Raw genomic sequence first — 13,654 nt, 5'->3', positions numbered from 1 at the left:
AAAAAATATTAAATGCTTATTTCTCAAAAATMTATGGCGTCATGTGGGCGAGCAGTTTGGTGATGTCAACATTGGGAACAGAGTGGTCCATGTTGGTGGCGGGGATATGGTTTGGGCAGGCATAAGCTACAGACAACTAACACAATTGCATTTTATTGATGGCAATTTGAATGCACAGAGATACCATGACGAGATCCTGAGGCCCATTGTCGTGTCATTCATCCGCCGCCATCACCTCATGTTTCAACATGATAATACACAGCCCCATGTCGCAAGGATCTGTACACTATTCCTGGAAGCTGAAAATGTCCCAGTTCTTCCATGGCCTGCATACTCACCAGACATGTCACCCGTAGAGCATGTTTGGGATGCTCTGGATCAACGTATACAACAGCATTTTCCAGTTCGCACCAATATCCAGCAACTTCACACAGCCATTGAAGAGGAGTGGGACAACATTCCACAGGCCACAGTCAACAGCCTGATCAAACCATACACGAAGGAGATGTGTCGCACTGCATGAGGCAAATGGTGGTCTCTTCAGATACTGACTACTTTTCTGATTCACGCCCCTACCTTTTATTTTTTATTTTATTTGTGACCAACAGATACATATCTGTAGATTACCATAGATTAGAGCCTAATGAATTTATTTCAATTAGACTGATTTCCTTATATGAACTGTAACTCAGTAAAATCTGAAATTGTTGCATGTTGCGTTTCAATTTTTGTTCAGTGTAGTTAGGAAGCAGCTTAGCCTTGGACCAGACCTAAGCTTCAACCCTAAGATGCATTATAAACTGGGTGGTTCGAGCCCTGAATGCTGATTGGCTGAAAGCCGTGGTATATCAGACGGTATACCATGGGTATGACAAAACATTTATTTTTACTGCTCTAATTACGTTGGTAACCAGTTTATAATAGCAATAAGGCACCTCAGGGTTTTGTGATACATGGCCAATATACTACGGCTAAGGGCTGTATCCACGCACGACGCAACGCGGTATACCTAAGAACAGCCCTTAGACGTGGTATATTGGCCATATACCACACCRCCTCGGGCCTTATTGCTTAAGGTATAAGCTCTAACCTGTAGTCTCTGTAGGTATAGGCTGGTGGTTCTTTCCAGCACTCGTTGGCCTCTGGGTCTAACAGACAGTTGTCAGCGTGGATGGGATGGCTCAGGTCATTTCTATGGTCCTGTTGCCCTGAACCAAACAGAGATCAACTTTATTAACACCAAACAGAACCAAACAGAGATTAACTTTATTAACACCAAACAGAACCAAACAGAGATTAACTTTATTAACACCAAACAGAGATCAACTTTATTAACACCAAACAAAACAGAGATCAACTTTATTAACACCAAACAGAGATCAACTTTATTAACACCAAACAGAGATCAACTTTATTAACACCAAACAGAGATCAACTTTNAACACCAAACAGAGATCAACTTTATTAACACCAAACAGAGATCAACTTTATTAACCCCAAAACAGTACAAAACAGACTAAGTTTACTTAACCTACACAGAGGCAAACAAACAAAATTTGACTGAACCAACATGCTCAAATTCACATGATGTTCAAAGTTATATGACACTATAAGGAAAGGTTGATAAGGGTCAAGTTCCTGCCCGACTACATTGCAGACGCGTGCCAGATCCTACAACGCCTGGATTGGTATTTAACATATCAGCTATATCAAATGATACAGCCATCTGATGCTCGACAGCACCGTCGATGACATGGAACGCAACCATTGGTAAATTGTGACTGATCTATAAATAATAAAATAAGTATGTATGATGGAAGGTGATTTGTAGATCAGTCATTTAACATATGCCTGCAATGTCGAACAAGCCCTCTAGGACAAGACATGGTCACTGGGAAATTGGCTCACCTGTGATGGCGGTACGGCACACCAGGTGTGTGTAGGAGAAGTGAAGTGTTGAGTTGAGCAGGAAGTAAGACTCGATGATGCGCCTGGCCCTCTCGCTGACGTCATAGAACAGACGAGCGCTCTTCAGAGGGACACGGCCCTCATAGCCGTACTGAAGGTAAAAACACAGTAACAACATTGTAGAAACAAAACACAGTAGAAAGATGGTAGAAACAGTAGAAACATGGTAGAACCACAGTAGAAAAGTAAAAACATGGTAAAACACAGTAGAAACATGGTAGAACCACAGTAGAAACACGGTAGAAACATGGTAGAACCACAGTAGAAACATGGTAGAACCACAGTAGAAACATAGTAGAACAGTAAAAACATGGTAAGACACAGTTAAATCATGGTAAAACACAGTAGAAACATGGTAGAACCACAGTAAAAACATGGTAGAACAGTAAAAACATGGTAAAACACAGTAGAAACGTGGTAGAACCACAGTAGAAACATGGTAGAACCACCGTAGAAACATGGTAGAACCACCATCGAAACATGGTAGAACAACAGTAGAAACGTGGAAGAACCACAGTAGAAACATGGTAGAACCACAGTAGAAACATGGTAAAACCACAGTAGAAACATGGTAGAACCACAGTAGAAACATGGTATAACCACAGTAGAAACATGGTATAACCACCATCGAAACATGGTAGAACAACAGTAGAAACATGGTAAAAACACAGTAGAAACATGGTAGAACCACANTAACCACCATCGAAACATGGTAGAACAACAGTAGAAACATGGTAAAAACACAGTAGAAACATGGTAGAACCACAGTAGAAACATGGTAGAACCACCATCGAAACATGGTAGAACAACAGTAGAAACATGGTAAAACCACAGTAGAAACATAGAACAGTAAAAACATGGTAAGACACAGTTAAATATGGTGAAACATGGTAGAACCACAGTAAAAACATGGTAGAACCACAGTAGAAACAGGGTAGAACCACAGTAGAAACATGGTAGAAACATGGTAAAACACAGTAGAAACATGGTATAAACATTCACTTCAACATGTTGTCTGATAAGCAACTGAAAATGTTCTCTAGTTGCCTACTAAGGTACTGAAAGAGTGACTTTTGATAACGTCAAGAAAAGACTGTTACTTAGAGAATATTATATCAAAAGGGCAATACAAATGAAGTGTTAAGTAAGTGTTCATACTGTAATCATTACTATCTGGTTTCAAACGGAGGCTCGTCTTATCTCCTGCAATGTGTCTCTCTGTACAGACGCTTGCTTACCTGCAGTGCTTTTAGCACAGTGGCTCCCTCAAACCTCTCGTTGGGTGTGTGAGGAGACATCTTCCCTCTGTATCCATCTCCTGCCATAGTGACAGTCTGTGGACCAAACACAGAGACGCATAAACCCCTGCACTCATGACAATGATAATGTGTCAATGACAATGCAAAATGTAAACATGTTAAAACACAAATCAAATCAAAGTTTATCGGTGTACCCAGTTAAGCAGGTGTTATAGCGGGAGCAGCGACATGCTTATGTTACTAGCTCCTAACAATGCAATACAACATCAAACAAGTACACAAATAATACAACATTTAAAGAAAGAAATATTGAAATATAGGCATGAATACAGTTCAAATAAATAGCACTGTAACAGTAATCCTTTGGAAATAATTCAGACCCCTTGAACATCATCAATGTACACACAATACCCCATAATGACTAAGCAAAAACAGGTTTTWGAATTTTTGACAAATTTATAAAAAAGAAAAAACTGAAATACCTAATTTACATACAGTTGAAGACGGAAGTTAACATACACTTAGGTTGGAGTCATTAAAACTCGTTTTTCAACCAATCCACAAATTTCTTGTTTTAACAAACTATAGTTTTGGCAAGTTGGTTAGGACATCTACTTTGTGCATGACACAAGTCATTTTTCCAACAATTGTTTACAGACTATTTCACTTATAATTCATTGTATCACAATTCCAGTGGGTCAGAAGTTTACATACACTAAATTGACTGTGCCTTTAAACAGCTTGGAAAATTCCAGAAAATMATGTCATGGCTTTAGAAGCTTCTGATAGGCAAATTGACATCATTTGAGTCAATTGGAGGTGTCCCTGTGGATGTAGTTCAAGGCCTACCTTCAAACTCAGTGCCTCTTTGCTTGACGTCATGGGAAAATCAAAATAAATCAGCTAAGACCTCAGAAAATAAAGTGTAGACCTCCACAAGTCTGGTTCATCCTTGAGAGCAATTTCCAAACGCCTGAAGGTACCACGTTCATCTCTACAAACAATAGTACGCAAGTATGAACACCATGGGACCACGCAGCCATCATACCGCTCAGGAAGGAGAGGCGTTCTGTCTCCTAGAGATGAACGTACTCTGATGGGAAAAGTGCAAATCAATCSCAGAACAACAGCAAAGGACCTTGTGAAGATGCTGGAGGAAACAGGTACAAAAGTATCTATATCCCCAGTAAAACGAGTCCTATATCGACATAACCTGAAAGGCCGCTCTGCAAGGAAGAAGCCACTGCTCCAAAACCACCATAAAAAAGCCAGACTACGGTTTGCCACTGCACATGGGAACAAAGATCATACTTTTTGGAGAAATGTCCTCTGGTTTGATGAAACAAAAATAGAACTGTTTGGCCATAACGACCGTTGTTATGTTTGGAGGAAAAAGGGTGAGGCTTGCAAGCCAAAGAACACCATCCCAACCGTGAAGCACGGGGGTGGCAGCATCATGTTGTGGGGGTGCTTTGCTGCAGGAGGGACTGGTGCACTTCACAAAATAGATGGCATCATAAGGGAGGAAAATTATGTGGATATATTGAAGCAACATCTCAAGACATCAGTCAGGAAGTTAAAGCGTGGTCGCAAATGGGTCTTCCAAATGGACAACGACCCCAAGCATACTTACAAAGTTGTGGCAAAATGGCTTCAGGACAACAACGTCAAGGTGTTGGAGTGGCCATCACAAAGCCCTGACCTCAATCCTATAGAACATTTCTGGGCAGAACTGAAAAAGCGTGTGCGAGCAAGGAGGCCTACACACCTAACTCAGTTACACCAGCTCGGTCAGGAGGAATGGGCCAAAATTCACCCAACTTATTGTGGGAAGCTTGTTGAAGGCTACCCGAAACGTTTGACCCAAGTTAATTAATTTAAAGGCAATGCTATCAAATACTAATTGAGTGTATGTAAACTTCTGACTTACTGGGAATGTGATGAAAGAAATAAAAGTAAAAGCTGAAAGAAATAATTCTCTCTACTATTATTTTGACATTTCACATTCTTAAAATAAAGTGGTGATCCTAACTGACCTAAGACAGGGAATTTATACTAGGATTAAATGTCAGGAATTGTGAAAAACTMAGTTTAAATGTWTTTGGCTAAGGTGTATGTAAACTTCCGACTTCAACTGTAAGTATTCAGACTCTTTACTCAGTACTTTGTTGAAGCACCTTTGGCAGCGATTACAGCCTCAAGTCTTCTTGGGTATGACGCTATAAGCTTGGCACACATGTATTTGGGGAGTTTCTCCTATTCTTCTCTGCAGATCCTCTCAAGCTCTGTCAGGTTGGATGGGGAGCGTTGCTGCACAGCTATTTTCCGGTCTCTCCAGAGATGTTCGATCGGGTTCAAGTCCGGACTCTCGCTGGGCCACTCAAGGACATTCAGAGACTTGCCCCAGAGCCACTCTCTGTACTTTGCTCCGTTCATTTTGCCACGATTCTGACTAGTCTCCCAGTCCCTGCCGCTGAAAAACATCCCTACAGCATGATGCTGCCACCACCATGCTTCACCATAGGGATGGTGCCAGGTTTTTCCCTCCAGACGTGACGCTTGGCATTCAGGCCAAAGAGTTCAATCTTGGTATCATCAGACCAGAGAATCTTGAAGAGTCTTGGTGGTTCCAAAGTTCTTCCATGTAAGAATGATGGAGGCCACTGTGTTCTTGGGAACCTTCAATCCTGCAGACATTTTTTTGATACCCTTACACAGATCTGTGCCTCGACACAATCCTGTCTCGGAGCTCTACGGACAATTCTTTTGACCTCATGGCTTGATTTTTGCTCTGATATGCARTGTCAACTGTGGYACCTTATATAGATAGACAAGTGTGTGCCTTTCCAAATGATGTCCAATCAATTGAATTTACCACAGGTGGACTCKAATCAAGTTGTAGAAACATCAAGGATGATCAATGGAAACAGGATGCACCTGACCTCAATTTAAAGTCTCATAGCAAAGGGTCTGAATACTTATGTAAATAAGGTATTTCTGTTTTTAATTTGTATAAATTTGCAAACATTTCTAAAAACCAGTTTAGCTTTGTCAAAACGGGGTATTGTGTGTGAATATTTCATATTTTGAATCAATTTTAGAATAAGGCTGGAACGTAACAAAACGTGGAAACAGTCAAGGGGTTTGAATACTTTCTGAATGCACTGTATACGTACATGCTAACCTCCCCTGTTATTGTAATGGTGAGAGGTTAGCATGTCTTGGGGGTATGATATAAAATACTAACCTCCCCTGTTATTGTAATGGTGAGAGGTTAGCATGTCTTGGGGGTATGATATAAATTGCTAACCTCCCCTGTTATTGTAATGGTGAGAGGTTAGCATGTCTTGGGGGTATGATATAAAATGCTAACCTCCCCTGTTATTGTAATGGTGAGGGGTTAGCATGTCTTGGGGGTATGATATAAAATGCTAACCTCRCCTGTTATTGTAATGGTGAGAAGTTAGCATGTCTTGGGGGTATATATTTGGTGTCTGTAACTTTCTCACCATCATTATTCACAATTCATTCAGGATTATCCGTAATCATGATAGCATCCACATTCATGTAGATGTGTTTAGAAACATATTCACAAGTGAATTTGTCCCAATACTTTTGCTCCCCTAAAATGGGGGGACTGTGTACAAAAAGTGCTGTAATTTCTAAACGGTTCACCCGATATGGATGAAATTGACATCGTGCATTTTAACTTTATAGTCATTGTTTGATTTCAAATCCAAACTTTTGAGGTATAGAGCCAAAAGAGGAACAAATGCTTCACTGTCACAATAAATACAGAGGGCACTGTAAGTACACCGGATGAATTTCCACCAGATATATTAAGAACAGTAGATTATATTATAGTGAGCTATGTCAAGAAACCAGTATATAAATAAATATGCGGTGTGTATAAACAGACAACTAAATTGTAATGTGCAGTAGAATAAATAATGGAATGAACTATGATGAGAATACAGTATTTAAATACACAATACAAAACCCCATGGCAAAATGGATAGAATTGCAAGAATTTAACTTCCTGAACAGAGTCCAGAATATAAATATATACATTATACAAAAGTGTGTGGACACCCCTTCAAATTAGTGGGTTCAGCTATTTCAGCCACACCCGTTGCTTACTGGTGTATAAAATTGAGCACACAGCCATGCAATCTCTATAGACAAACATTGGCAGTAGAATGGCCTTATCGAAGAGCTCAGTGAATTTCAACGTGGCCCCATCATAGGATGCCACCTTTCCAACAAGTCAGTTCGTCAAATTTCTGCCCTGCTAGAGCTGCCCAGGTCAACTGTAAWGTGCTGTTATTGTGAAATGTGAATGTCTAGGAGCAACAACGGCTCAGCCAGGAAGTGGTTGGCCACACAAGCTCACCGAACGGGACCGCTGAGTGCTGAAGCGTGTTGCAACATTCACTACCGAGTTCCAAACTGCCTATAGAAGCAACGCCAGCACAATAAATGTTAGTCAGGAGTTTCATGAGATGTGATGGGTTTCCATGGCCGAGCAGTCTCAAACAAGCCTAAGATCKAGCGTCGGCTGGAGTGGTTTAAAGCTCGCTGCCATTGGACTCTGGAGTGATGAATCACGCTTCACCATCTGGCAGTCCYACGGACYAATATGGGTTTGGCYGATGCCAGGAAAACGCTACCTGCCCSAATGCGTAGTGCCAACTGTWAAGTTTGGTGGAGGAGGAATAATGMTCTAGGGTTGTTTTTCATGGTTCCAGTGAAGGGAAATCTTAACACTACAGCATACAATMACATTTTAGACGATTCTGTGCTTCCAACTTTGTGGCAAAAGCTTGGGGAAGGCCCTTTCCTGTTTCAGCATGACAATGCCCCGTGCACAAAGCGAGGTCTATACAGAAATGGTTTGTCGAGCATGGAAGAACTTGACTGGCCTGCACAGAGCCCTGACCTCAACCCCATCGAACACCTTTGGGATGAATTAGAACGCCAAKTGCGAGACAGGCCTAATCGRCCAACATCAGTTGCCCGACCTCACTAATGCTCGTGGCTCGCCCGRAGCAATGTTCCAACATCTAGTYGAAAGCCTTCCCAGAAGAGTGGACGCTGTTATKGCAGCAAAGGGTGGACCAACTCCATATTAATGCCCATGATTTTGGAATGAGATGTTCGACGAGCAGGTGTCCAAATACTTTGGTCATGTAGTGTATGTATGTGAATGGTGTGTATAGACAGTATGMACAAAGCTGGTCTGTTTGTACACYTATTCCCAGTCATCTTGCCGTGGTTAAGCATTTCGCTACACTCGCAATAACATCTGCTAACCATGTGTATGTGACCAATAAAATTYGATTTTTGGTTAAATGCGGTGGTTCGCGCTTTCAATTTTGTGTGAATACTGCCATCTATCAACTGTTTTTGGTTTGGATAAGTTGTAATCGACACAGTAGGWACAACATCCTCTATACACTTCCTGATGAACCCAGTCACCGTGTACACACAGTGTATACGTCGATACAGTTCCCAGTGTAAATATTATAAAATACAGAAAATCGACTGCCGTTAATATATGTTTAATATCAATTCTCTTACATGGGCCAGGTTTTTGAGCTCGGCGCACTCCTCCACAGACATGACATCATCCAGGAGAACCCTCTGAGTTCCGTTCAGAGCCTGTGAGTTCTGGATCAGCTGCACACTGTCATAAACCAGGGGCCCTCCTACAGAACACACACAGACCAGCACAGAGGATCAGGAAACGTGTTAACCCCTCAATGGCGGTGGTTCCCAAACTGTGGCCCCCCACAAAAAAAGAACCCAGTCCGGCTTTCAACTTACTCTTGCAATAGTACAATACAAAGGTTGCCATTTTGAAACTGGGTAGTGAATAATGAGTTTTCCTCTTGTCATGTCAGTCATTGCATACCTTACAGAGCTATTTATAACTTGTCAGACATGTCCAGATCAACTAGCCCATGTCAGAAAAGTTTTTTAGCTAGGTTTTTAAGTCCATAGATTTTGTTGTAATGTTCGAGTCACTCAAATATCACATGAATACACAGAGAAAATGAGCTTAAAAACAGCAAAATGTTCCCTGCACCCCATGACAAAATGTGTAGAATTGCAGGAAATAATCTTTTAACCTGCTAAATGTTCTCTACGTCAACAAGAGGATGTTCCCCAACGCTGGAAAGGGGGCCTGAGTTTACCAAATGGTAACATTTTGAGACATTACCTTTTGTTCTTATGTCTTTGTCAACTCTAACTGAATAATTCCATTACATTTGAGCAGTTGTGAAGAGAACAGAGTATGTGGTCGTACCTTCTCTGAGCTCCTGTGGCGGGGCCAGGGTGAAGTTCTTCTTCTCTGAGATGGGCACGTACTCCATCCATCCATCAGTACCAGAAGGGATCCTGAAGGGGGAAGAACAGAGTATGGTCAGGACATCAAGTTCATTTAAATAAGGTGGAGACCATCAATACAGCTGAAATACACCTTTATTTGCCTCTCGTCCAGGTCTTTTACATGGGAGTAACTACGAGACTGCAGTAGATGTCAGTGCGATCTTATACAAGACAAAGAATTGCAGTTCAAAGTACCACATATTGAAGTATTCAGATAGATAGATTCTTTACTTAACCTTTATTTAACTAGGCAAGTCAGTTAAGAAGAAATTCTTATTTACAATGACGGCCTACCCTGGCCAAACCCGGACGACGCTGGGCCAATTGTGCGCCYCCCTATGGGACTCCCAATCACGGCCTGATGTGATACAGCCTGGTTTTACTAGTGGTCTGTAAAACGCATCATATCTTTGTAAGCTATACAATTTTTTTTAAATATAACTATTGAACATTTCCATGGGGATATTTCAGAGCTTGCTCACCTGTTGGAATCCTCTCTGCCTCCTGTGCTGGTCCAGTAATGCTACAAGTAAAACATTGACAGATCAGAAAATGTCCACAACATGGAAATGATGCAGCACAAACACCAATGGTTATCCATCATGGCCACCAGGTGGTGCTGTGTGCTGAGAGAGTAATGGTGTAACTACCAGGCACCTGTTACTGTGCTGCACACTATGAATCAAGTGTCTCAGAGTAGGAGCGCTGATCTAGGATCAGGTCCTCCTCCATCCATGCTATCTTATTKATTTTGTAATCTAAAAAGCAAAAACTGATCCTAAATCAGCGCTCCTAATCTGAGACGCTTCATATGGCCCAAGCTCTTTCATAAGTCAGGAAAGCCATTCACAAGTTTTACAGATAGCCCAAAGAGTTCCAATAATAGGCTACGTTGCCATTGGTCGTCAGCGTACTGCTCACCCCCTCTGTAAGCTCCACGTGCATGTTCTCACTGCCGATCATCAGTAGCTCCAGCTCCTGCTCATGGCGCCGCAGGTACCACTCAGCCTTCTGGAGACACACATACTGTTAATCTCCACAGGTACAATCCATTTTGACTTAGTGCATCACCTAGCTACTGAATCTTCCTTGAAGCATAACGTTTAGGAAGACCATGTCCCTAACCACTACACATCTGTAGTGCTATAGCACTGTACCTACATCCCTACCCTAACACCRCTTCCTTTTCAGCTGCCAAGCATCCTACAGGCCTGACCCAGTGGGGGGTACCATCCTCTCCTCAGTGATGGACCCAATGGGCTGTGCTATATTGCCCTCTCAGCATTTCACAGATGAGCTTTTTACTAGTTCTTCCTGGCAGGGCCTTAACGGAGGACTGCTGTGACTGGAGCGGCTGGAACGCAGCCTAACGCCTCTTAAGCATGGACCTGACCCGATAAAAAAGGCTTGTCTTGGACTTACATTATAGTAGCTGGGAGTAGGAGAGGAGAGTAGGAGAGGAGAGGAGAGGAGGAGAGGGAGAATGAGGGAAAGAATGGGCGAAGATCTGCAATAGACGAAAAGGAGTGACGCTTTGTTATGAAACCCGAGCAGCCAGTAGCGTTTGTGGTTGCCAGAAAAATCCTCTTTTCACCCGTAATGCAAACAGCTCCTAAATTGTTTCTGTGGYKATTGGGACATGATTTCCCCCTACTCCCTGTTGCTGAAAGGTCTATTTGGCAGTGAGGCAGACCACAGCTCTCTACTGCTCTATACTGAGTAAATGAGGTCCCCGAGTCCTCAGAGAGAGAGAGAGAGAGAGAGAGAGCAGGAGAGGGAGAAAGAGAGAGAGAGAGAGGGAGAGCAGGAGAGGGAGAAGGGGGGGGAGGAGAGAGAGAGGAGATGGAGAGAGGGTGAAAGCGGTAGAGATGAGGACAGAAAAAGAAGAAAGAGAGAGGAGGGAGAGAGCAGGAGAGAGAAAAGAGGAGAGAGAGAGAGAGAGCGAGAGGGAGAAGCGGGAAGAAAGACGACAAGAGAGCACAGAGAGAGAGACAGAGACAGAGAGAGACCGAGAGAGGGAGAGAGTATGAGAGAGGGAGAAAGGAGGGAGAGAGGAGAGAGAGAGCAGAGGGGAGAGCGAGTAGAGGAGAGAGAGAGAGAGAGAGAGAGACAGCAGAAGAGAGAGGAGAGAGAGAGAGGACAAGAGAGACAGCAAGAGAGAGAGAAGGGACGCGGGAGGCGCAGAGAGAGAGAGCACGAGGGACAGAGAGAGACAGCAAGGGAGAGAGAGAAAGAGGGGACGGCGAGAGCGAGACAGAGAGACAGCAAGGGAGAGAGAGAGAGGGACGTGAGAGCGAGACAGAGAGACAGCAAGGGAGAGAAAGAGAGAGGGACGGTGAGAGAGAGAGAGGTCATGAGCAGATGAGCAGATGAGCTCCTGCATTTTTCAGCATGTTCTTAAAAAAAGATAGATTTAGAGTTAGATAAACGTGTATTTTTTTGGCAGGGACACATACAGGATGCTACCCTCCACAACATAACCTTCACTTCAAATCAAAACTCCAAACCTACAACCTGATTTTGGACAGAATTACAGAATTACCTGGAAGGCCCAAGCTATACAGCAAATGCTCTGGCAAACAAACTGAAAACACCATCCAACCTGGAACTGAGTGAGGAATGTTTAGTCTGAAGCTATTTTTTACTTTCAAAAGCCAAGAATAAAAATACATTACAACGATAGATTTGACTTTATAAGGACTGAATGCTAAGTTAGGCTACCAAGCTTGCTAGGACAAAGAGATACATCTTCAATTAGCACTGACGTGTCAAGTGAGAGGTGTCAAAGKCCTTTAGCCCAACAATGGCAGGAGAATCAAACCGGCTACCCCAACCAAATGCAGAGGCCTTTGAAGCTGCCTCCCGCTGTTCAGAGGTAATTCAAATACAGTACCCTCTGTATGTATAAAATAATAAGGCACGAAAAGAGTACAAAATGAAGCTAGACCTAGACCAGTCTGCAGCACCCGGCCTCACCCTACTAGAATCTGAAGTCAAATGTCTACTGATGATCTGGTGCTTCTGTCACCAACCAAGGAGGKCCTACAGCAGCACCTAGATCTTCTGCACAGATTCTGCCAGACCTGGGCCCTGACAGTAAATCTCAGTAAGACCAAAATAATGGTGTTCCAAAAAAGGTCCAGTCGCCAGGACCACAAAATACAAAATTCCATCTAGACACCGTTGCGCTAGAGRACACAAAAAACTATACATACCTTGGTCTAAACATCAGCGCCACAGMTAACTTCAACAAAGCTGTGAACGATCTGAGAGACAAGGCAAGAAGGGCCTTCTATGCCATCAAAAGGAACATCAAATTTGACATACCAATTAGGATCTGGCTAAAAATACTTGAATGAGTTATAGAACCCATTGCCCTTTATGGTTGTGAGGTCTGGGGTCCGATCACCAACCAAGAATTCACAAAATGGGACAAACACCAAATTGAGACTGCATGCAGAATTCTGCAAAAATATCCTCTGTGTACAACGTAAAACACCAAATAATGCATGCAAGGCAGAATTAGGCCGATACCCGGTAATTATCAAAATCCAGAAAAGAGCTGTTAAATTCTACAACCACCTAAAAAGGAAGCAATTCCCAAACCTTCCATAACAAAGCCATCACCTACAGAGAGATGAACCTGGAGAAGAGTCCGCTAAGCAAGCTGGTCCTGGGGCTCTGTTCACAAACACAAACAGACTCCACAGAGCCCCAGGACAGCAACACAATTAGATCCAACCAAGTCATGAGAAAACAAAAAGATCATTACTTGACACATTGGAAAGAATTAACAACAAAAAACTGAGCAAACTAGAATGTTATTTGGCCCTAAACAGAGAGTACACAGGGGCAGAATACCTGCCCACTGTGACTGACCCAAACTTAAGAAAAGCTTTGACTATGTACAGACTCAGTGAGCATAGCCTTGCTATTGAGAAAGGCTGCCGTAGGCAGATCTGGCCCTCAAGAGAAGAAAGGCTATGTGCACACTGCCCACAAAATGAGGTGGAAACTGAGCTGCACTTCCTAAC

The 13,654-nt window shown here is 42.7% G+C and overlaps 1 protein-coding gene across 1 annotated transcript in view; it reads right to left on the bottom strand.

Moving 5' to 3' along the window:
- The window catches only part of LOC111952665 (prolyl 3-hydroxylase 2-like), a gene marked incomplete at its 5' end in the record, with an annotated part of 38,514 nt that overhangs the window by 2,536 nt on the left and 22,324 nt on the right, over nt 1-13,654 (bottom strand). Inside the window, 7 exons of the mRNA XM_070435372.1 lie at nt 1,091-1,208; nt 1,909-2,059; nt 3,207-3,302; nt 8,808-8,935; nt 9,538-9,629; nt 10,103-10,143; nt 10,542-10,631. Coding sequence (XP_070291473.1) covers nt 1,091-1,208; nt 1,909-2,059; nt 3,207-3,302; nt 8,808-8,935; nt 9,538-9,629; nt 10,103-10,143; nt 10,542-10,631 — 716 coding nt within the window. The remainder of the gene's footprint in view (nt 1-1,090; nt 1,209-1,908; nt 2,060-3,206; nt 3,303-8,807; nt 8,936-9,537; nt 9,630-10,102; nt 10,144-10,541; nt 10,632-13,654) is intronic.

The sequence above is a fragment of the Salvelinus sp. IW2-2015 genome, linkage group LG26, assembly GCF_002910315.2.
Source record: "Salvelinus sp. IW2-2015 linkage group LG26, ASM291031v2, whole genome shotgun sequence".
In the NCBI taxonomy this organism is placed as follows: domain Eukaryota; kingdom Metazoa; phylum Chordata; class Actinopteri; order Salmoniformes; family Salmonidae; genus Salvelinus; species Salvelinus sp. IW2-2015.
This window is presented reverse-complemented; position numbering and strand designations above follow the sequence as displayed.